We start from the raw sequence: 24,627 nt of genomic DNA on the forward strand, positions 1-24,627 counted from the left end.
CTCCGCCGGCGCCAATTTCAAACAGCGGAACAACTGAAAGCGGCGCTGCGGGACCCACCCCCGGCCCGGGCTCACCCCCCACCCCGCCCCGGGTTCCCACCCCGGCCGTCCCGCCGGGACCCGCCCGCCCTGGCCTGGCTCGGCCCCGCGTGGAGCAGCGGTGGCCTGTGAGGTGAGTGGGGTGCGACCCGGTCCGGGGAGGGCTTGGAGTCGGGACTGCCGGGGCTGTGGGGCGCGAGGGGGTGTTGAGGACCGCCAGGAAGAAAGTCTGAGCCGCCGGCCTCGGCTTTCCCGCCGCGTTCTCCGAGCACCCCGGGACCCTGGGAACAGGCCTGCCCTCTGAGTCTGCACTTGCAGTCAACCCTGCCTCCGCCTCCACAGCTGCAGGGTGGGATCCTAGCTGAGCGTTGCAAGGTTCCCGGTTCTGTGTGGAGAATGGGGTCTTTGGGGATGGCTCTGCAAGTCGCCTTGCGCTAGAAGATTTTGGGAGTGTTAGGAAAAGGCTGGTCAAAGAGAGAGGTACCCTATGGTGGGGGGTGTCTACCATTTGATTGGGGTGGGTGCAGTGTGAAGCAAAACGAGAACTGAGATTTGAAGGTCGAGAGAACGAAGTATAAAGGAGAGAAAGCTACAGGGAGGAAGGGACCTAAGAAGGCTAAGCAGCTGGCAAATGTCAAAAAAGTGTAATTACTTTTTGGAAGGTTTCCTAAAGTGCCGGCTGTTTCTCCCTTTCTCGCAGGATTGCAAAATGGAGTGGCAGGATTTAATTTAATGATAAATTATTCTATCTATCTATAAAAACCTATGAAATGCTTTTTCTAAAGACTTCCTTCCTTAGCATTTCAAAGTGACTTTAGCATAGCCAGGCATAGTGGTGAATGCCTGTAATCTCAGCACCTAGAAAATTGGGGGCCAAAGGCTCAGTGGTTCAAAACCAGCCTGGGCTACATGAGACGCTATCTCAAAAATTAAAGCCACCTTAAGCATATTAATGATAGCACATTTTGGTATGGAGAAGATCTGTATTACAGTCTTTAGAAGCAGAAAAATCAAGTATTATACTTATAAAACTAAAATATAGTTACTCTCAAGTACCAAAATGTCACTGTGCAAATGCTTTGCAGATTTTGAAAGAAAGAATGGGACTGGAGAGATGGCTCAGTGGTTATTGACAACTATTGAAAAAAATTATTTTTAATTCAAGAGGATTGGAGTTTTTAATTGTAGTGTGCTTACCAAGCATTCACAAAGCTCCAGGTTCAATTCCTACCACTACCTAAACCTGGCATTGTAGCCACACCTGTGATTCTGGCAGGTGGAGGCAGGAGAATCAGACGTGTAGGTCAGCTGCATTATTTGAGACGGAAAGAAAAGGGCACTAGGACTATGGCTTGGGTAGAGTCTTTCATTCGTCCCTACAGTCATCGAGAGTGACCTGCATTCTAGTGGACAGTGGCTGGTATTTCCACATTCTTGTAGATGTGTATTCCTCTGGCCAAACATTCAAAAAGAGGTTTTTGCATTTTTACTGGGGCGGGGGTTGGGGAGGAGGGTTGCCCACATGCCACAGCACATGTATGGAGGTTGGAGGGTAACAGTCAGGAGCTGATTCTCTCTTCCCACCATCGTGGTCCTGGGGACTGAATGCAGGTGGCCAGGCTTAGCAGCTGATGGTTTCGGTCATTGAGCCATCTTGCCAGCCTCCCCTCCCTCCCAAATCTTTCTAGTTTGTTTGCCTTTTTGTAGTACTGGGAACTGAACTTAGGGCCTTGCTAAGCAAGCACTCTATTACTAAGCTACATTCTCAGCCTGGCCAAACATTCTTAAGCTTACAGGGGACCATGCACTTCAGTGCAGTCCCATGTTCCCATCTTGAAGTGTTTGCTGCAGTTTTCAGCTTTCCTTGGTCAGTGATAGGGCTTTATTTGTTTGTTCTTGTTTGCTCGTTTGTTTTTGAGACAGGGTCTCATGTGGCCCATGCTGACCTTGAATTCACTCTCTGGCTAAGGGTGACCTTAAACCTTCTAGGTGCTGGGATCACAAGTGTGCATCAAACCTAGCTTCTGTCCTTATTGTCTGAGGGTTGGACAAAGGTCCAGGCAGGATTCCCCTGGGCCTTTGAGCTTCTGCTTCTGTCTGTTCATGCAGAGGAACACTTCCAGTTTGTCTCAGCCCAGCAGATCTGATAGCAAGCTTCTCCTTGCCCTCTGCAGGGTCAAAGCTTGTGATTCTCGATGGAGAGTGAAAGCACAGCTTCATGATGAGAACCAGCCCCCGGCGGCCACTGATTCTCAAGAGACGGAGGCTGCCCCTTCCTATTCAAAATGCCCCGAGTGAAACCTCAGAGGAAGAAGCAAAGAGATCCCCTGGACAGCAGGAGCCTACTCAAGCACAGGCCTCCCAAGATGTGGCAGAGTCCAGCTCTTGCAAATTTCCAGCTGGAATCAAGATTATCAACCACCCAACCATGCCCAACACACAAGTGGTGGCTATCCCCAACAACGCGGACATCCAGAGCATCATCACAGCGCTGACTGCCAAAGGGAAAGAGAGTGGCAGCAGTGGGCCCAACAAGTTCATCCTCATCAGCTCTGGTGGGGCCTCATCTCATCCTCCTGATCCTCAATCTCAAGCCCAAACCAGCACTGATTCCAAGAGAACAGAACTGATCACCGAGACGTTGGGACCAAAGCCAGGGGCTAAGGGTGTGCCTGTTCCCAAGCCACCTGGAGCTCTTCCAAGGCAAAGACAGGAGAGCTGTGGTATGTGGTCTGCAAGGGTGTGGAGGTTGGCTTTTCTCCTCACTGGAAAGGTCTTCAGTGTGTCACACTGATGTCTGTGGTAGGCAGGAATCTAGGAGGAACCAAGAAGAAGGCCTTTTCTTCCTTTATTCTTTGAGCATTGAAACACCTGAGAGCTGTTGAAATGGTTATAGTAATGTAGCTTTCCTGTTGCTCTCTTTATGTTGGAAAAGGGTTGGTTGGTTGATTCATTCTTTGTATTGACATGTGTCTTAGTGACTATTCTGCAACTCTTAGAAAAGAAAGCAACCTTTGCTTATACTTCCAGAGGTTTAGTCCGTTACCAACATGGTGGGAAGCATGGCAGCATGCCAGAGAACACTGGAGCAGCAGCTGAGAGCTACATCCTGACCTGGGCCTAGAGACACAGACCCTGGGCTTCCTCAGCGATAGACTTCCTCTGACAATGCCACACACCCTAATCCTCCTCATTTCAAATATGGGGGCCATTCTTATTCATACTTGTAAGGAAGTAAATTTCCATTTTAAAGAAATAAACCAAAGCCCAGGGAAGAAAAGTGACTTTTTTGTGTAGCTACCAAAATTTGCCTTGACAGATGCCTGAGGTTCCATCTGTCTCATTGAAATACAATTTATTGTTCATGAATGTCTACTGAAGTCCATAATGGAGCAGAATAACTTAGAGCCACAACGATTTACCATGTATTCCCTGTCCCTTAGAACAGGTCTCAGAGGGGTTATCCCCAACCGTTGGTTTTGGTAGAGCTGTAGGGCATCTGAAGAGGCTGCTAATGGAGTCTTGGGTTGTTTTCCCTCTAGCAGGTGGTGAAGCGGCCGGCTGCACACTGGACAACAGCTTAACCAATATCCAGTGGCTTGGAAAGATGAGTTCTGATGGGCTGGGCCGCTGCAGCATTAAGCAGGAACTGGAAGAGAAGGAGAATTGTCACCTGGAGCAGAATCGGGTTAAGGTGAACTGTTTGGAAGTTCTAGTAGCACTACCTAAGGCTTTTCTGTGTGCTGTTTCTTTTAAACATTGTCCTTCTTTTGGAGGTATTGGAGAGTGACTATAGCAGTATAGGCTGGTGGTGGTGGTGCAGGCCTTTAAGGGAGGCAGTGGCAGGCCTGCTCTACAGAGTGAGTTCCGTAACAGCCAGAGAGCCAGAGCTACACAGAGAATCCCTGTTGAGAGAAAGAGAGAGACAGAGACAGACACACTAAGACTGACTGACTATATCTTGCTTGGGCCCTCCTGCCTTGGCCCCTCAGTAACTAGGATTGTGTGTGCCAGCACAGCCACCTCTGTGACTTCTGAGATACTTTACTGTGTGGGACCTCTTACTGTCTCCATCTGTGGCTCATCGAAGGCTCTAGCACTGGGTTTAATATCCTGGGTTTAGTGGCCCTTAGTAAATATTCAGGAAATGATGAAGGTTCTTAGCTAAGCCATTTGGACTTTTTTTTTTTCTTTTAAGATTTATTTATTATATATGAGTACACTGTACTTGTCTTACCAGAGAGGGCATCACATCTCATTATAGATGGTTGTGAGCCACCATGTGGTTGCTGGGAATTGAACTCAGAACCTCTGGAAGAGCAGACAGTGCTCTTAACCACTGAGCCATCTCTCCAGCCCCAGCCATTTGGACTAAAGCGGCATCCCAACAGTCAAACTTGAATGTAGCATCATTAGCATGACAGTTTTTTTTTTTTTTTTTGGTTCTTTTTTTTGGAGCTGGGGACCGAACCCAAGGCCTTGCGCTTCCTAGGCAAGCGCTCTACCACTGAGCTAAATCCCCAACCCCTAGCATGACAGTTTTATTAGGAGATACACTGTTAGATTAATAGCAAAGTAAATCCTATAGGAAGTTTATTTGTATTAAACTATATATTTAAACATACAGCTGGACCTGTAAAATTTTATCTCAAATTTTTAAACTGAGTGATGAGACCGTTGTCTGAGACTTGTCCACATGGGCCTTTTGAAAGCGTTTGTCCCACAGTTTTGGCTGTTCTATACATGCACTGAAACACGGTGGGCTTATGTCGAATCAGGACTACAAGTGGACCCCAGACCTAAGTCCTCTGACCTGCAAGTTGGAAAATTCATACAAATTGTTGTGCAGATCCCAACTACTGGAAGAGACCTCATTTGTTCTTTGCTTTTGGAATAGAGTCTCGTGTACCTGGGATAACAGAAAAGTCTGGCTGAGGATGACCTTAAACTCTTGGTCATCCTGCTTCAGCCCCTCTACTGCTGAAAGTACAGACATGTGCCACCACAACCCATTTCCTATGTGGTGTTTGAGCTCAAACCCAGGCCTTCATGCCTCAGGCAGGTACTCTATCAAACTGAGCTATGTCCCCAGCCTCTAGACCAAGTCTGACCAGGCAGTTTATCTTGAGAAAAAAGATGGAAGGGAATCAGTTCCTAATTGGTTGGGGCCTAGACTAATTAAATTCCATTACAAAATAATGGTCTCAGGTGAGTTTGTTTGTTATCCCCTAGAGCAGTTGTTTTCAACCTGTGGGTCATGACCTCTTCGGGGTTGCACATTAAGTATCCCACATATCAGATGTTTACATTAGAATGATAACAGTCGCAAGGTTAGAGTTAGGAGATAGCAATGAAGCCGGTTCCATGGTTGGGTCACCACGGGAGGAACTATATTAAAGGGTCAGTTAGGAAGGTTGAGGGCCATTATTCTGCAGGGTGTTCTCAGTGGACTTCGGGTGGGGAATGGCTCTTGTAAACCTGTGTCTTCTCTGTTCTCTTTCCCTTTGGCTTCTTTCACCCCACAGGTTGAGGCGCCCTCAAGAGCATCAGTGTCTTGGCAGGACTCTGTGTCTGAGAGGCCACCCTACTCCTATATGGCCATGATACAGTTCGCGATCAACAGCACTGAGAGGAAGCGTATGACCTTGAAGGATATCTACACTTGGATCGAGGACCACTTCCCTTATTTTAAGCACATTGCCAAGCCAGGCTGGAAGGTATTATGTCCCATAGCCAGTGTCATGGTCGCTCTGGTCTGTTTTTTTTTTTTTTTTTTTTTTTTTGTGACGCTTAGGTTGTGTCCTAATGAAAAATAACAAAGAAACAATAAGCCAGTGGCTCCAAGATTAATTTCCTGTAACATCTAGTGGGCAGGGCCTCTTCTTTCTCTCTCGTTTTGAGACAGTCTCACTACATGCTCTAAGCTGGCCTCAGACTTATAAACTCCTGTTCCAACCTTGGGAGTAGGTGGGACTGCAAGGGTAGGATTTGTCTTGGTTTTCATCTGATGCATGGGGACTCTGAGACAGATGCCTAGGAATCTTTGTCAGAATCACACTGTGTGTGTGTATGTGTGTGCGTGTGCGAGTGCACACGTGTACACACGTGTATGCACGCATGCACATTTACTTATTTGCTTTCGGGATGAGGGTTTGTGTATTATGCGAGTGTGTGACAACCAGAGGACAGCTTGCTGCACTTGTTTCCTTGATGGGAGTTCTGGGATGGAGCTCAGGCTGACAGCAGGTACCTTACCGGCTTTTCAGTTCCTTGCATTGAAAAGCTGGGGCAGAAATGGACTTTGTCAGGCTGAAGGTGTAGCTCAGTGGCAGGGTACTTCCCACTTCTGCCATGCACAGGAGCCTGGCTTTGAAGTGGATATGCCAGGAAGACTGACGTTGAACCAGCATGTGACCTCATGTCCTCTGCTGCCTGTCCTGTGCTACATGTCTGCAGTGTTGGCACCAGGCCTACCACAAGCTCGGGCCACAGGTAGCAGCGCTTCTGCCATATTTGATCCTCAGATTGGCATGTTCTGTCTCTGAGATAGGATCTTGCTGGGTAACAGACTGGCTTTGAACTCTATCTTCCTGCTTCACCTTCCTGCGTTCCAGGCATATGGCATGCACCACTGTGTCCAGGCACACAGATGGCTTTTCCTGCTGCTGCTGCTGCTCTCGCACCTCTAGTGTTTCTCTGGGGACTGTGCAGTGGAGTCCTCTCCTCTCTCCTGATGCCGAAGGGCATGATGCACTTCTGAAAAACACAGGTTCTTGGCTGCCCAGCTTAGCCTGCCTCATTTTCCACACAGGTGATGAGGCAAGAGTTACAGGTGTTTGTTGTTCTGGCCACTGATTGGGGGGTAGGGGATGGGGGAGTTATGAATCTTTATCCGCTGAGGTTAGCTCTGCAGTGTGGCATACCAGGAAGGGAGTGCCAACAGGTGACATTGCTAGGACCTGAACACGATCTTTATTAAACATAGTGGGAGATACCCTGGCCTTTCCCAACTCCAAGAGCAATGTTTCCAAAGCCAACTGAATTGATAGCTGCTTATCTGTCGCTTTCAGAACTCTATTCGTCACAACCTTTCTCTCCATGACATGTTTGTTCGAGAAACATCTGCCAATGGCAAGGTCTCCTTCTGGACCATTCACCCAAGTGCTAATCGCTACTTGACATTGGACCAAGTGTTTAAGGTGAGTCCTTGTTTCATCTGGAGAGGCAGTTGGTGATTACTGCGCCTTCTGTAAAGGAGTGGTGTTCCTTCTGATGTTCTCTGACTGAGGGAGAGCTAGAAGCCAGTTACCCAGTTAATAACTTGCATGATTCCCTTAACCGAGGCCTGCTGACAGATACGAAGTGATACTCCTTGTACTAGACCAGAGAGTAAAGAAAACTGTTCTGGTCTAAATAGAGGAGTCTTTCTCTAATTCCCTGTAAGTAGACACTTGTTACAATGCAGCTTCCAGGTCTCTTGCTTGGGGTTCTGAACGGAGAATCTGGGACAGGTCTAGTAATTTGGTGTGGCAGAGCAGGGAGTCTATGTGCAAGTGCACAAACCAGGCATGTGTGGAGGCCAGAGGAAGACCTTGGGTGTCCTTCTCTATCACTCTGTGTCCTTCGGGTGACTCTCTTGTGGAACCTGGAGCTATACTGGGGTCAGCAAACCCCTTCAATCCGCCTATCTCCACCCCCACTCCTCATAGCCCTGGGGTTATAGATGCATGCAAGGCCAGCTCTGGCCTCTTTTTAATGTAGGTCCTGGGGTCTGAGCTGAGATCCTTTTGCTTGGTACAACAAGCTCTCTTCCCACTGACTCGTCTCTCCAGCTTTGTAGTTTGTATTTTCCACCTTGCTCCAAAGAAGCCCTTCTTTAAGTCTAGAGGCCAGAAATGGAGCCATAAGAACATGTTTTCAGAAAAAAAGTTGTTGTTTTGGGGACTTCTAGGTACCCATAAGGATGCTATTGCTGTACTGTTTGTTCTTCTGGAAGGGAATGTTTCTCCATGGTGTCCCTTGGCACCCATCAAATAGGTTTCTTCCTAGTCTGGGTAGATTGACCACAGTTGTGGTAACTTCATTTCATTTCTCTCCCTCAATGCCTGGCCGCCACCAGCCACTGGAACCAGGGTCTCCACAATCGCCCGAGCACTTGGAATCAGTAAGATTCTTTTCCTCTGGCTCGGGGCTTGGCCTTCTTTCCCTTCACTGCTCAGCATGGCTTTAGTGGGCAGAGAAGCTGTGACATGGGGAGGGGACTATGTTTGACCCTGTGGCTGCTAACCCTGAACACAGTACCACAAAGGTGTGCTGAGCAGAGCAAAGTGGGCACTGCAAGACCCACCATTGCAAGGGCAGATGCAAGGCATGGGCCCTGCCGCAGGGGCAGCAGCCTGTTCTCTCAGCGTACGTGGCTTGTGTTTGTCTCTCAGATGGCTAAGTGCATATTTCCCTGGGGGTGGTGAGTACCATGGGTCAGGTGTAGCACTGTCCTGCCCTCCCTCGTGTCTGCTGTTGTCCACCTTTCCCCTAAGCATGGCTTGATAGATGTACACCCGCATCCATCACTCAAACCAGCTGGTCTTTCTGGGTTTTTAGACCAGAAAGGTTTCTGCATCAGCTCAGGTTGGTGGGGTTCTGCTTCTCTCCTTACCTTACTAGTCCAGGTTTCTTTCTCTTCCAATAAGCAGCAGCAGAAACGACCCAATCCTGAGCTCCGTAGAAATGTGACCATCAAAACTGAACTCCCACTAGGCGCACGTGAGTATGAGAGTGGGTCTCAGACGCGCCCAATCCTGGTTCTGGGACCTATCTTCAGGTTATGTCTCCAACTCAAAGGGAGTTTGAGTCCATAGTTGAGTAGTGCTCCTGGAGTGGGAAGTAGTAGACCCCTAGCATTGCTACCTCTGATCTCTCCTGCTTCCTCCTAGGGCGAAAGATGAAGCCACTGCTCCCACGGGTTAGCTCATACCTGGTGCCCATCCAGTTCCCGGTGAACCAGTCCCTGGTGTTACAGCCCTCGGTGAAGGTTCCCTTGCCTCTGGCAGCATCTCTTATGAGCTCAGAGCTTGCCCGTCATAGCAAGCGAGTCCGCATTGCACCCAAGGTGCTGCTATCCAACGAAGGGATAGCCCCACTTCCTGCCACAGAACCCATGAAGGAGGAGAAACCCCTGCTTGGAGAAGGGCTATTGCCTTTGCTTCCTATTCAGTCCATTAAGGAAGAAGTAATTCAGCCTGGGGAGGACATACCACACTTAGAGAGGCCTATCAAAGTGGAGAGCCCTCCCTTGGAAGAGTGGCCCTCTCCGTGTGCATCAGTGAAAGAGGAACTGTCCAACTCCTGGGAAGATTCTTCCTGCTCTCCTACCCCAAAGCCCAAGAAGTCCTATTGTGGGCTTAAGTCCCCAACACGGTGTGTCTCAGAAATGCTGGTGACAAAGCGGAGAGAGAAGAGAGAGGTGAGCCGATCTCGGAGGAAGCAGCACCTTCAGCCACCCTGTCTAGATGAGCCTGAACTCTTCTTCTCAGAGGACTCCAGCACATTTCGGCCAGCCATGGAGATCCTGGCAGAGTCTTCAGAGCCTGCACCACAGCTCAGCTGCCCTCAGGAGGAGGGAGGGCCCTTCAAGACCCCCATCAAGGAGACATTGCCTGTCTCCTCCACTCCTAGCAAGTCTGTGCTCTCTAGAGACCCTGAGTCCTGGAGGCTCACACCCCCAGCCAAAGTTGGGGGGTTAGATTTCAGCCCAGTACGAACCCCCCAGGGTGCCTTTGGCCCTCTGCCTGACTCGCTGGGGCTTATGGAGCTGAATACCACACCTCTGAAAAGTGTTCCCCTCTTCGACTCACCCCGGGAGCTCCTTAACTCAGAAGCCTTTGACCTTGCCTCTGATCCCTTTAGCAGTTCTCCACCACCACATTTGGAAGCCAAGCCAGGCTCCCCCGAGCTGCAGGTCCCCAGCCTTTCAGCCAACCGTTCTCTCACAGAAGGCCTTGTCCTGGACACAATGAATGATAGCCTCAGCAAGATCCTTCTAGACATCAGTTTCCCTGGCCTGGAGGAGGACCCTCTGGGCCCTGACAACATCAACTGGTCTCAGTTCATCCCTGAGCTGCGATAGAGGCAGGGTCTTACCCTTGCCACTCAAGCCACCAGTTATCCTGGCACTTGTGTGGCTGGATAGTGCAAGGCTCAGTGTACCCCAAACCGTCTGAGGGAGCTAGCAGGCAAGGGCTGAGCGGTGCCCTTTGACCTAATTATGCCAAGGTAAAAGCCACGTCTAAGCCACTGCTGGGACCTATGCAAGCAATAGGATCTCCCAGAGTCCTCCACTCCCTGCTGGCAAGTGAAGTGGGTGTGACAGAGCCGTGAGGACCAGGAAATGCCCACCCATTAGTCACCTGCTGCTCCTGGCAGGATAACCCTTGTAAATGGTGTCAGTTCCCCAAGTTGTCCTGTAATTATAAATGTAGCCATATTCCCTTAGCTCTCATTATCCAGAGACTGCCAGGATGGGTAGGGTGACAAGGGGTTGCATTAGCTTCTGCTTGTGGCCTTTGGGGGCAGGACCTGCAGTTCAGCCTCTTCACACTGTGGGTTCTGCTGTAGGCTTCTAGACACACAGGTGTCCTTGCCAGGACCCCACTTACTGCCCTTTCCTCACAGCTCCCCCTGGTTCTAAGCCAGTGGTACTGCATGAAGAAATCCTGCGGCAAAGCCTATTGGCTCTGGGTGTGTGGGGACGGGTGTGCCTGAAGCAAAAGCATGGGTACTCACGTGAGTCCTTTAGGTGTTTCTCTGATCGTGTTCCCAATCATGCCAGGGAGTCTAGCATTGAGAACTCAGGCTGAGGCCTGAGGAGGAGGAGGAAGTGACCACTGACTTGCCTGGCTTCCTTAGCTTGCACCTGAGTTTTGCAAAAAGCCACCCTAGACCCCACTCTACAAGCTAGCACAAGAACACTACTGTAACTACCTACTGAATAAAGCCCAGGTGGCCTGATCTCGGAATTGAGTGAGGGGTGATGGAGCCCGGAGATGATGGGCAGGCCTGCACCTGCTGCATGGGCCTTGCACAGGTTGTCTCTCCACATCCTTCTTTGACTCTGAAATTGCCAGTTTTGTCTGTGATGCTTCTTATCAATAATCTCAGCTTTTGAGGTAGAGGCAGGAGAATCAGCCATTCTAGACTACATGAGATCCTGTCCACAAGAACCCAGTTTCCCCACTGTTCCCCTGCATTGCCCACCTCTTCCTTACCACCCTAGACCTTATTCCATGGGATCAGAATCTGACTTAGGTCCTTGTTGAGCCCTTGGTAACAATAGGAGTTGTAATGCTTCATTTCCCTCCCATTCCATTCAACATTCAGGCCAGAAAGCTATGCCGGTTGCAGGTGTCTCATTACCACCTCTATCCCAGCCCTGAGCCTGGGAGCCAGACTGCTTCCTGCTCCCCAGCCTTACCAGGCAAGGCTCTCCCAGAGAAGCTCCTGTTACCAAGTTTGTAACCAGAACTGACAGCACTGCACCCTCCCTGCCTCATAGGAAAAGCATCAGGGACTGAGGAGCCTCCCAGGACAGGCAAGGGCCTCCTCCCAGCAGCACCAGTCAGGAAACATCACCATAGCAACCCTAGCAGCAAACAATGGTACCAGAAAGGGCTTGCCTCCAAAGCCTCCTCTCCTGGCTCTGTGGCTCAGAAGAAAAATGGCCAACAGCCCGAAGAAAACATCCCTCCAGAAGCGAGACCTGAGCCATGTATCTCCTACCAGGGAACCTTTCCTGAAGGTAGAGTGGGACCCAACCCTGCAGCCAGCCTCTCAGGTTGTCCTGAGCAGTAGGCTTTGGTACTTAAGCAGTCCTCTGCTTTCATCCTGTGGGACCCTAAGCTTGGAGCTTAGAGCAGAGAAGAGCAGCCTGGCTAAGAGGCCTTACTTAGCTAAAGGACTCGGGGTCAGAAGTGTGCTCAACTTTGGGGTTTACTTTTGGATTTTGGAGTATGTATATGTAAAACTATCTTGGGAAAGGACCCCAAACTTAATATAAAATTCCTTTGTTTCATATGTAACTTGTACACAGCCTGAAGGTGATTTAATGAATGCAGTATGTTTAGGACATCTATGATTGGACTGAGACTAATCACAGAGGTCAAATGTTGAATTTCCCACTTGAGAACCATGCCTTTGCCCAGAGAGGAAAATATTTTCTTCGCATTTGTGATACATCATCATCAGATTTTAGGGGTTTTGTTTTGCTGAGGCAGTCCTGTTAGGTAGCTTGGGCTAGCCGGATACTATTAGCCTGCAATAACCCTGTCTCGACCTTCCCAAGGGCTGGCAGTATAGATCTGTGCCATTCTGACCAGTTTCGGTTTTATAGAAGCTCTCTGTATAGCTCTGGTTGAAATACACACCTGGACCACCAGGTTATTGTCAAAACTCTGCCTCTGCGTCCTGAGTGGAGTTACAGGCACTTACTGCCCTGCCTGGGTTAGACCAGGCAGAAGACTTGGAATTAGGTCCAGCGGGGCATGCCTGTAATGTTAGCATTCACCAGCATGCTCCACCGGGGCTGCAAGTGAGACCTTATCTCACAGAACCAAAGGAAGAAGGAAGGACGAGAACAAACATGCAAGCAGGCCAGGATGCTGAGACAGTGGTGCGCCTGACAGCCTGAGTCCCGGCCTTAGAACCCACAGACTCCTACGAGCTGTCCTCAGGCTTCCACATGCATGCTACGACTTGTGCATGTGCTTACACACGCACTAGGTATTTTTCGTTTTGAGAACAATTTAGGGGTGGTATTAGAGTGAGGAAGCCCTAAAGTGGCTGAGAGGAGAAACATTTCTGACCTGTGCTGACTATGAACAGACTCAGCGCCGTATCAATATATACTGAGTGAACACAGCTTAAGCCTTCCTCAGCTGAGACCTTGTGTGAATCCCTGACTGTAACAGGGTGTTTCTGCATCTGACGTAGGACTGGTAGATTTTCTACTGCTGTGACGAAGTTCTTGTGGTAACTCAAAAGATGGGCTCACCTGGGCTCCTGATAGCGCCTTCTTTTGCTGTGCAGTCATTGAGCCTTGCTACTTCAGACCTGTGAGACAGCAAATATGGAAAGAGTGTGAAAAGAGACAGGAAGGGCCCAGGGTCCCACTGTCCCCCTTAAGAGTGTGTCCCCAATGGCCTAACTTCCACTAAGCCCTCAATTTTCTACCGCCTCCCAATCCGTCCTCAGACCGGAACCAAGCATTTTACATGGGCCTTTGAGGGACACACACACACCAAGGCAGAATTTGGATATTTGCTCATGGGGTAGGGAAGAGGGCACAAAAGTAGGGAAAGAACATGCTAGATTCTTTCTAGACTAGCTGGCCTTTAATGAGAAATGAGGGGAAAGACCTCTGCATGGAAAGCTACCTGGTTCTCCTGGGGACTTCCTAAGGTGTCTTCAGGACAAGGGAAGGGGAAGGTAGATTTCTAGAATGGCCGGCATGGCTCATCCCCTAGGCCTGATGTGTCTACAGGGACACATAAGAGGACATCAGAATGTTGGTGAGTGGTGAAGAGTGAAGTGGGCTGGGGATAACCCAGAGTAAGGACATTTGCCACCAAACTTGAACCCGAGTTTAGTTCTCCAGAGATGGTAGGATAGAGTGGCTTCTGTGAGTTGTCTTCTGACCTCCACACTATAACATAAACACACTAAGTAAACATTAAAATGTTTGAGCAAGTCGGGGTTAGATGCTTGGTTTTTTCAAAGCACAGCTTGCCCTTCCAGAGGAACCAGGCTCCCAGCACCTACCTACATGGTTGCTCATAACCATCTCTTAGCTCCAGTTCCAGGGGATCTGGTGCCTTTTCCTGGCCTCCTTTGTCAGTAAGCAAGTATGTTGTGTACAGGTATACACATAGGCAAGTTACAAATCACACACATGTAGTTATGATGTGAATGTTGAGAGAATGGGAAATCAAAGCCAAAATGTGACCAGTGGAGAACTAATGAAATTTGATAAGTCTGTGGAACTGAAATGAAAGTACAGTAACTTCTGGACGGTGGCATTTACTTGCTTCATTGAAACAATACCTCACAAGCAAAGGCAAGGGAAGAGGCCTTATTTTGGCTCCCAGTTCGGGATTATAGTATGCAGGAGCTTGAGTAGGTGTCCCCACTGTTGACAGGAATCAGAGAAGTGCTAGTGCTCAGCTGTTTTTTTTAGTCAGCTTAAGACCCCTGCCTGTGGCACGGTGGCACCAGAGTCAATGCGGCTCTCTCCACCTCAGTTATCTGTCATCTAGATGGTCCCTTTCACGTGGGTCAGAGGCTTGCATCTTGTACTTTCTAGAACTTGTCAAGCTGACAATAATGTTAAGAGAAACAGCTCAGTTTGTAAGTACTTGCTATGCAAGCGCGAGGACCAGAGTTCAGTCCTGAGAACTCATAGAAAAAAAAAAAAAAAACAAAAACAAAAACCAAAACCTTTGCATAGGGCTAGAGAAATGGTTCAGTGGTTAAGAGCATTTGCTGCTCTTGCAGAGGACCTACATTAGAGTCCCAGTACCCACGGGGCAGCTCACAACCATCTTTAACTCCATTGGACCCCCTGGATTCTGGTCTCTGAGATTACCCCACACAGTACACATATTTGCAGGCATAAAATAAAAATAAATATTTTTATAAATAACTTTCTTTATGGTCTTGCATAGTAACACTTGTAATCCCAGGGCTGGAGACTGGGATGGGAAGAGGTAGTCTTGAGGCTCGATGGCCAGTCAGTGTAGCCATTTCAGTAATTGCCAGAGATGCCCTGTCTGAAAAAGAAAAAAAAAAAAGATGAATGGCTGATGAGGAACCACATCCACACATAAGTGCATGTGCACAGGTGCCCACACAGATGTACATGTGTGCACACACACCTCCGACAGTGGGAATGGAGAAATGCCTCCTCGTGGAGGCCATCTAATTCTGATAAGTCCTGGGTTGGAAGAGGGTGGCAGCTCGTGCCTGAGAAGGAAATCAGAGCACCTCTGCCGCATCCAGGCTCTCTGCTGGCACAGCCATTCTAGGCTCCCTTTCATGTCTCCCTAGATGATCCATGCCAGAGAATTCTTCCCAACCTATCAGACTTGGACTCAGCGTGAGTTCCTCCTCCCCAAAGAGACCGGGAAGTTCCCGGGCTTCACCCAGCAAAGCTACCACAAGCTGGCCGGGAAACAGCCACCATGGACAGAGTTGAAGTCTAAGGTGCATCACCGGTTATTCTATCCTTGGAAGGATGCAGTCGAGCACACCTGGGGCTTCCACACATGGCTTGATGTGGGACGTTTGCCTGCTACCTTCCCCACTAGACCAGACGTACCCTATGACAGCAATGTCTGGCGCTATTTGACTCACTCCAGTGCTTACCGCCTCCCTGCCGCAAAGCCTGGCATTCCTCCACCCTCCTGGATGGGCCCACATAGCTTCCTGTCCTTCATCAATGCTACCCCCATCTTCGTGGACATGAACAGAAAGAAGCAGATAATTGTGAGAACAGTGAAGGAGCTGAAGGAAATTGAGAAACTCAAGCTGAGGAGCGAACTAAGGGCCCCTCCGCTCGATGCCCATGGCAATATCCTACCTCCACCAAACTTCAAGAAGTAAGCTCACCCCTTCTCAGGCAGCCATTCTGCCCATGTTTCTGCAACCTCTCCCACCTCTCCCTGGTCCTGTTTCTAGTATCTGATTTGCTTCTCCAACTTTCCCACTCATAGCTACCTGTTTCTTTTGTGTAGCTGGAATCCATGGCCTTGCAAATGCTTTGCAAGTGTTCTGCCATGGAGGCATGGAAGAATAGCCAGTGGAAAGGCTCTTATTATTATAAACTATAAACGGAGAGAGGGTCCTATGAATTTAGCATCCTCTTAGCCTAGGGATGCTGAGAGATGTAATTTAGCCCCTGCTTTCAAAAGATAGAAAGACAGCTACCAAAACCATACTGAGCCTACAAAGTGTGTGTGTGTGTGTGTGTGTGTGTGTGTGTGTGTGTGTGTGTGTGTGTGCTACATTTCTTTCATTTCATTGAGGCAGGATCTCACATATAGTCTAGGCTGGCCTTGTTTGGCAATTCTCCTGCCTCAGCCTCTTGAGTGCTAGGATTACCTATGTATGCATCATGGCTGCCTGCCATTTTCTTTTTCAAGGTTTTTAATAAATTATGTGTATGGATGTTTTGCCTGTATGCATGTGTAAACACCACAAGCATGGCTTCCTAGTATATGAGGAAGCCAGAAAAGGCCGTTGGATCCTCTGGAACTGGAGTTGCACATAATTGAAAACATCTATGTGGGTCCTGGGATGTGAGGATGTCCTAGACCTCTCTCCCAGAACTTTTCCTTCCTTCCTTCCTTCCTTCCTTCCTTCCTTCCTTCCTTCCTTCCTTCCTTTTCTTTCTTCCTTCCTCCTTTCTTCTCCTTCCTTTCTTCCCTCCTTTTTTCTTCCTTTCTTCCCTCTCCTTTTCTTCCTTTCGTTCTTTCCTCTTTTCCTTCCTTCCTTCCTCCCTTCCTTCTACCTTCTTCCTTTCTCCTCTCTCTTTTCTTTCTTTTTTAACAAGGAGAATATAGATGGTGTTACATGTCTGAGGCACAGGAGTATTAAACCACCAGTGAACCCCTTTTTTAAAGCTGGAACCTCATGTAGCCAAAATTGGCCTTGAACTCACCATTCTTTTGCCTTTACCTCCCAAGTGGTGGGCAGGCATTTGCCACCACATCTGGCCTGTAACGTTCGTTGTTAATAGAGAAAGCAGAAATGAAACCAGGGGTCAGAATGAAGTCCCAAGATTATCATTCTGACAAGTGGCTTGGTTTCTCCAGGCTTGGTCATTAAAGGAGAATCATAAACACTTGCCTCACTGGGTAAGGGTGAAATGGTTATCAGATCCTCAGTGAGTAAGGGTGAATGGTTATCAGTACATAGCAGATCCACACCAGGACCTTAGAGTGTAGCTCTGTGGGGCGATCCCTGCTTACATGCTCATGGCTTTGGGTTCCATCCTCCACAGAGGAAAGAAAAGAAAGATGGGAGACAGAAATTGAACCAAAGTTAGGTGTTCTCTTGTCAGGGAGGAGAAGGGGGGCAGATGCATGAGGTGGCATTCTGCTTCCAAAGGGTTAGTAAGAGAAGTTGATGGTTACTAGAGGAAAGATGTCCTTCAAGGGCGTAGCCACTGCTAAGCAGCCCATGCTCCTGTAATAATCCTAATGAAATACATTGGGCCACACACATTGGTTGGGAAGAAGGGGATCTCTCGGAAAGGAGGACAAGAAAGGGTCTTGAGAGTGAATGTTATCCAAATACATTATATACAGGGATGAAATACAATGAGATCCCTTTTGCATAACGTATGATAAGAAAAACATTAGAAATTTGATGTTCCAGAAATTCTTGAGCAGGCAGAACTACTATGGGCTAGAGTGTCTGTCCCCCTCTACCCCTCAAAGAGTAACAGAAGCCAGGGCTAAGGCTGGAAGGTTAGAAGGCCTTCAGAAGGTTACAGGGGAGGGGCTTGAACCATCCAGACTCTGCTGGAGTGGTTCTGTGTGTCTGTGTGTCTGTGTGTCTGGGTGTGTCTGTATGTGTGTGTGTCTGTGTGTTTGTGTCTGTGTGTGTCTGTGTGTATGTGTGTCTATGTGTCTGTGTGTGTCTGTCTGTGTGTATGTGTCTCTGTGTGTGTGTGTCTGTGTGTGTGTCTGTATGTGTGTGTGTCTATGTGTCTGTGTGTGTGTCTGTGTGTATGTGTCTGTGTATGTGTGTGTCTGTATGTGTGTGTGTCTGTGTGAATGTGTCTGTGTATGTGTCTGTGTGTGTGTCTGTGTGTGTGTCTGTGTGTCTGGGTGTGTCTGTGTGTGTATGTGTGTCTGTGTGTGTCTGTATGTGTGTGTATCTGTGTCTGTGTGTCTGTCTGTGTCTGTGTGTGTATGTGTGTCTGTGTGTATGTGTGTCTGTGTGTGTATGTGTGTCTGTGTGTGTCTGTATGTGTGTGTGTGTGTACATTTCTTCATGGAGGCCAGAAAGTGGCATTGGATCCCTTGAAGCTGGAGTTACAGCATTTCATGAGACCCTGATATAGATGCTGGGATCTGAACTCTGCTCTTCTGATAGAGCACTAAACTCTTTTGACCACTGAGCTATCTCTTCAGCCCTAAGAGAATTTTTTTTTCAAACGGGGTCTCTCTGTAGCCTGGGCTAGCCTGGAACTCACAGCGTTAGGATTAAAGGTGCGCACCACCACATTTAGAGACTTTTAATTAAAAACAACTAACAACACCAGCGAGGCTGAGAACAGCTCAGCGGGCCTTAAGCATGTTCAAGGCCAGGTCCCGCCTCCAGCTCACACACAGGCACCCACATGGCTCAGTGGGTGAGCACTTGCTGTGGAAGCATAAGGACCCAAGTTTGACTCCTCAGCACCTATGTAGAGAGAGCCGGGTGCAGCCATGCACACTTGTAACCCCAGCAACGTTGGAGGATGGAGACAGGCAGATTCTGGGAGCTCCCTGGCCAGTTAGCCTTGTGGAAATGTTAAGTTTCAGATTCAGTGAGAGACGCTGTCTTAGGGAGTAAGGCAGAAAGTGAGGGAGGGGGCAGGGCACTGATGGCTTCTTCTAGCCTCTGTACCAGCACCTGCACACTCATATGCACACACCACACACATGTACCATACACACGTCTGTATATCCACATACAATTTTTAAAATATGGCACCAAAGGTCAGCAACTTTTTGAGGTGAGTCACCTTGGGGACCCTGGCTTCCTGTGCTGTCCATACCATGGTGACTGGTGTGTATCATACAGGCATGTTCAGAAAGAGTCACATTGTGTGGGACATGATGTTACGTGACTATGATCCTGGCATGTGGGAGACTAAGTCAGGGGGATCAGGAGTTCAAGGCCATCTTTGTCTACATTGTAAGTTTGATGCTACCCCAGGATACATGAGAGCCTCTTTCAGAAAAGAGGGTGGGTAGGTGCATACATTCAGTTAGTTACTAGAGTGCATGAGGTCCTAGGTCCAATGCCTTGCCCCACATAAACCGGTCATGATTGGAACTATATGAGAGTCTGTCTTGATCCTTAGGACTCTCTGGATAGAAACCGAAGGTCATGGACCTGTTTGGCAAGGTTTCTACCACTGGGGTACATCCCTGGGGAATTTTTCCAAACACCACAGGGGCGGGGACACGGGTCAGGAATATAATTTCTTGCCTACCATGCAAGAGGCTCGAAGCGGCAAACAGGAATATGTGCTGAACTGAGCACAGCGCCTGATGAAGCACAGAAAAACTGCTACCGTTCAACCGTGGTGTTGTTTTTTTCTTAAGTCAGTTTGCTGCTGTTCAACTTAATACTTCAGGACAACAACGAAGAGAAAGTCAGCTGCCCCACTACGCTGGGCTCGGCGGCCTTGCTGTATGCACTGCATTAGTAGAACAGGGGAGATGGGAAGAGCAGCTGGCATCTAGACAGAACCCTGCAATAGCCAGGCAGGGCGGTAGAAACCTATGACCCTAGCACTCTGAAGGTGGAGCAAGAAGATTCAAGATGGAGACCAGCACGGACCGCGTACTGAGATGGAAAGAAGAATGAAGAAAGCAGCGAGTGGGTACTTGGGTTAGGGCGTAGCTCAGTGGCGGAGTGCCCACTATGCACATGTAAGGCCCTGGTTCGATTCCCTAGCACCCCACACAGATATAGAAAGAATATCCTAGGTGAGGGGCTGGACAGATGGCTCCGCAGTTAAGAGCCCTGGAATTCAATTCCCAGCACCCACATGGCAGCTCACAATCATCTGAAAGTCTAGTCTGAGGGGATCTCACTCCCTCTAATGACTTCCGCTGATACCATGCTAACAAGTCATTACCGCATTGGCCAGACATTCACACACCTAAAATAGTAAAATCAATATAATATACGTAACAAAAAGTATATTTTAAAAAAAATTAGGTGCTTTCTATACAATTGTGCAAAGTATGAGAGGTGTTCAGCTAGACACTGTGGCTTCCCAATGCCACAGCACACAGGTTAAAACGCAGGCCGTGTGGCAGCAGGCCTGATCTCCGAATAGCTGGTAGAAATTGTCACCTTTCCTTCTCTCCTCTCCCTACCGTGCCTGGTGCCTTCCCTTGACTTTTGTTGTCTCTGAACCACTTTCCCACAGGTCCCAGTACATATCTACTGGTGGAAGGCTTGTTCCTTGGGGCCTCCAGTTCCTACCCAACCCACTTCCCAATAATTTCAGCAAGAACTGGCCCTGCCCAAATCTTCAACCTCATTACCAGGAGACGATCCTGAAACTGGCTCGACTGCCCACTGTACCCCTGAGCGAAGACCTTGTGAAGGACTACCAAGCCCTGATTAAAAACCGGTTGGCCATACCGGTCCACTACCTATCCAAGGCAGGACCAGCTAAAACATCAGAGGGAAGGAGGAAAAGGAGACCTGGACATGTCTGAAAGAAGAGTCCATAGTGGGCCTTAGGGTTTGCAGCCTAGCCTTCTTCAGCCAAGAGACTCCAGGAGACTAAGGACTCTGGGCCTAAAGAATAACCTTTCCACCAGCCTCCAGCCTCTTGTCACCTCTGTATCAGGCTTCTGGAGATGTTACTGAAGCTCTGAATTTCTCTGTGTTTTTCTTTGAAGACTTATCGTAGGGTGGGAGAATTGGGGCAGGGAGAGAGTGTGGGGCAGCTAGAATACCCGTAGGTTCCAGCTCTTAGGCATAGAGTGGTGAGGGGTATGTGGAGTCGGGACACGGTAAGAAATGTGAGCAAGGAACTGCAGGTTGGGGATATAGCTCAGTAGTAGTAGTAGAACACTTGTCTGGGAGGAGTGAAGTCCTAAGTTCAAATCCTATCATATAAAAGAAAATGTCTCAGGGGTTGGGGATTTAGCTCAGTGGTAGAGCGCTTGCCTAGGAAGCGCAAGGCCCTGGGTTCGGTCCCCAGCTCCAAAAAAAAAAAAAAGGGGGAAAAAAAAGGAAAAAGGAAAAGGAAATGTCTCTATTCTCAGAACACATCCACAAAGACACTGAGATTCCTTAGGGGACAGTAAATGTCTTAGACAAAAATCTAATCTCATAGCCATCCCTCCACAGACTCTCTGATAACTGGACCGAGACCAGACACAATTGCTCGGGTAGTTCTTTTTTTTTTTCCTTTCTTTCTTTCTTTCTTTTTTTTTTTCTTTCTTTCTTTTTTTCCGGAGTTGGGGACCGAACCCAGGGCCTTGCGCTTGTTAGGCAAGCTCTCTACCACTGAGCTAAATCCCCAACCCCTGTTCAGGTAGTTCTAATACTGTTTCTAAGTCCCTCTGTAGAACTGATGGCTGATGGTGTCGGAGACAGGAGAATCAGGCCTGAGAAAGGCAGCCATTTCTCAACAGGGCAAGACTGGAACGAAAGAGATATTCAAGGTGAAAGGCGAAGGGCCCACCGAGGTCCTTGTGCTCACAGATAAGCCCTAGGGAACCAGAAATGTTAAACTCCTGGGGTTGTCTCTTCACAGGGAGAGATGTATAACCTGTTTTCTGCCTGGTGAACAGCCTGGTGTCCTTTTCACTAATGTGTGTGATTCAGACCACACCGGACCCTCCCCTAGACCTGTAGCATGAGCTTGTTTTTCTCAGTTAATCTATAGGATTATTCCATCTTTATAGACGACATCACGTGTACTTTACAATGTGTACTTTGATGTCATGTCTTAGGCTTTGTTGGGTTCACAGGACTGAGTTAATTTTTCCCCAGAAAAATCTTTACCTAGTCATGCTGTGCTTAAATGTGCCTAAGTGAAACTACTCGGGGTCAGACTCACAAAGCTTGAACCAATAGCAGCTACTGTGTCATGTTGAACCAAACTATCTTCTTGCCCCTCAGAAAGCATCAGTCTGCTGGCCGTGGTGTCACAGGGAGCCCCACAGAAAGACTGCGGTCATCTGAGAGTGGTCGAAGGGCCTTGGGCCTGAGTGTCTGTCAACTGCAGAGGCCTGAGCACTGACCCTGGGTCAGAGACAAGACTTGACATGGAGGCCCGCGAAAGGCGACAGTCAGGAGTCTTCCGTGACTGAGGTGCAGGGAGCAGAGCCTGGTGGAGAAGGCCAGGATGTGTGGCTACAGGGCGAGAAATCAAATGGTGGGGGACCCTCTCTTAGCGCCTCCCTTAACATATCCTCAAGTGGGTGTGGCCTGCTCTAGCTGTTGGAGTTTGACTCCCATTCTCTTTTGTTCGAAACATTTTACTTTTCCTCCTGTGTTTGTGTGCGGTCGTGTGGCTTTGTGCACATGCATTCTAAATGCACCTACGTGCCTCGGTGCCCACAGAGCCCAGAAGAAAGTGTGTGATCCTCTGGAGCCGGAGTTACAGGTGGCTGGGGACTGCCTGATACAGGTGCTGAGAACTGAACTAGGATCTTCTGGAAGAGCAGCAGGACTCTTAACGGCTCAGCCATCTCTCTAAGTCCCTCTGCCTCCACATCTGTAAAGCCCCGCAGGTCGTTGGGATTTGAAACACCACAGAGTTTAGCTAGCACTGGTTCGACCCCTTAGCAGCTGTGAGCCCTGAGAGAAAGTAACTCCCCCGTCTGGATTTTAGGTTTGGTTTCCACAATGGAAACCACTAGGCTATAAATAGCAGGGATAAAGAAAATAACGTAAGTGAAGTTCTTGCTGGGCGCTGGCATAGTGTAGGCCTTTTAAATGAATCTCCGCCATCATCCACAGAATGAAGTACCTGTTACTCACGTATAACAAGGAACTGGTAGATGCTACAGTGACGACCCAACTGGAAAACACCATGCCAAGCACAAAGGGCTACGTAACAGATGAGGTCCTGGGATAGGCAAATTCACAGAAAAAGTAGAGAGGCACCAGGGGTTTGTGGGTTATTGTTTAATGTGCACAGAATTCCTGTTGGGATGAGGAAGAAATCCTGGAATTGGATCGTAGTAATTGCAGTGTAATATGGGGAGTGTCGTTAGTGCCCATGACACTACTGGTAAACATTATAAATCGTGTGTGTGTGTGTGTGTGTGTGTGTGTGTGTGTGTTACTACAATGAAAAGTAATTTTGAAACTCAAGGACAAGTTATTAAGAGTTTAAAAGGGAACCTCAGAGCAGGCAGGTTGTGAAGCTCAAAGCTGCTAGGAGGAAGGAGAAGACACACGTGGAAGTCATGCACACAGCAGCAGGCGGCCTTAGGAAAAGAGAAAGGGAGCCAGGAGCTTCAGCGGGGAAGTTTTAAAGTGGGATTGAGCCAGGCACACATTCAATCCCAGAACCCAAGGGGCAGGAGCCTGTGGATCTCTGTGAGTCCAGCCAGCCTGGTCTAGCCTCAGACAGACCTGTAGGCCCAGTGAAGCCCATAGCTATTGAGGAGCTCACAATAACATTTTTGCAAAAGAAAAACATTATGCTAAGTGATAGCAGTCAGATACAAAAGGTCATAAAGGGCTTGCTAGGATTTAGGAGCTTGGTCCCCAGTGTGGCACTGTGAACGGTGGGGGAATCTTTAAGAGATGGGGCCTTGGGGCTGGAGAGATGGCTCAGAGGTTAAGAGCACTGACTGCTCTTCCAGAGGTCCTGAGTTCAAATCCCAGCAACCACATGGTAGCTCACAACCATCTGTAATGGGATCTGATCCCTCTTCTGGTGTGCCTGAAGACAGCTACAGTGTACTTATATAAATAAATAAATAAATAAATAAATAAATAAATAAATAAATAAATAAATAGAGATGGGGTCTTAATGGGAGGCTATTAGTTCGTGGGCACAGCCCCTCCCCACAGGATGAACGAACGCTGGTCTCACAAAGTGTGTGTTAGTCTCTAGAAAGCAAGCTGCTATAAAGGAACAAGACCAGCCCACACCACTCTCTGTTTTGATTTTAAACTGTATGTGCGTGTGCGTGTGCGTGTGTGTGTGTGTGTGTGTGTGTGTGTGTGTGTGTGTGTGTGTTTATGTGGTGTTAGAGGATGACTTGGGCAGCCTATTCTCTCCTTCCACCAAGTAGGCCCAAGAGATTAAATTCAGGTCTTTAGAATTGGCAGCAAGTGACTTTATCACTGAACCATCTTGCTGGCCCAGTCCCAGTACCACAGTTCTCGAATATCTAGAACCTCTCACAGCACCCCACTCCACATTTCTTTCTTCCCCTCTTCCCTACCCTCTTCCTTTTCAACAGTAACTCACTATGTAGTTCAGGCTGGCCTTCAGTTCAGGCTGAAGATAGTCCTCCATCTTCAGGCTCTCATCTTCTGGGATTATAAGCATTCTGCTGGGGCTTTTGAGAGCAATTTGCTTACTCGCTGTCCTTAGAGTATAAAAGCGCAGAAAGTGCTTTAGATCCCCACCTTGGCAGACCCAGATAGAGCCCCAGCCCCTCCAACACAAAAGACTCCTAATCTCAATGAGGACATCTACCTCACCTCAACACCCTCCCATTGTTTTCTCTGGACCAGCCTCTTCCATGATGGACAAGTGCCTGGTGCATAAGCAGGGCTCTCTTGCCCACAAGGCAAGCCAAGGCCTCCTGAAACGCTGCACTCAGT

The 24,627-nt window shown here is 48.6% G+C and overlaps 2 protein-coding genes across 9 annotated transcripts; both read left to right on the top strand.

The window, feature by feature from the left end:
• Positions 1-10: 10 nt before the first annotated feature.
• Foxm1 (forkhead box M1) lies at positions 11-12,483 on the top strand. 7 transcript variants are annotated; one of them, NM_031633.3, is made up of 9 exons: positions 133-172; positions 2,214-2,762; positions 3,585-3,733; positions 5,565-5,756; positions 6,496-6,531; positions 7,110-7,238; positions 8,159-8,203; positions 8,733-8,802; positions 8,973-11,155. In NM_031633.3, exons 2-9 carry the CDS (start codon positions 2,261-2,263, stop codon positions 10,163-10,165), a joined length of 2,316 nt encoding a protein of 771 aa, NP_113821.2. In that variant the 5' UTR covers positions 133-172; positions 2,214-2,260; the 3' UTR covers positions 10,166-11,155. The 7 variants fall into 7 exon arrangements, with proteins under 7 accessions (NP_001400914.1, XP_006237478.1, XP_006237480.1 ...); NM_001413985.1 differs by lacking the exon at positions 6,496-6,531 and having other exon boundaries at positions 11-172; positions 3,582-3,733; positions 8,973-12,483; XM_006237416.4 differs by lacking the exon at positions 6,496-6,531 and having other exon boundaries at positions 34-172; positions 3,582-3,733; positions 8,730-8,802; positions 8,973-12,483.
• Positions 11,703-22,331, top strand: Tex52 (testis expressed 52). Of its 2 annotated transcripts, none has more exons than XM_006237430.5 (3): positions 11,703-11,833; positions 15,136-15,686; positions 21,958-22,331. In XM_006237430.5, the coding sequence occupies exons 1-3, from the start codon at positions 11,753-11,755 to the stop codon at positions 22,076-22,078; spliced, it is 753 nt and encodes a 250-aa protein (XP_006237492.1). In that variant the 5' UTR covers positions 11,703-11,752; the 3' UTR covers positions 22,079-22,331. The 2 variants fall into 2 exon arrangements, with proteins under 2 accessions (XP_006237492.1, XP_002729476.1); XM_002729430.6 differs by lacking the exon at positions 21,958-22,331 and adding an exon at positions 20,246-20,703.
• The last annotated feature ends 2,296 nt before the right edge of the window (positions 22,332-24,627 follow it).

Source organism: Rattus norvegicus, chromosome 4 (genome assembly GCF_036323735.1).
Source record: "Rattus norvegicus strain BN/NHsdMcwi chromosome 4, GRCr8, whole genome shotgun sequence".
NCBI classification, from domain to species: Eukaryota; Metazoa; Chordata; class Mammalia; order Rodentia; family Muridae; genus Rattus; species Rattus norvegicus.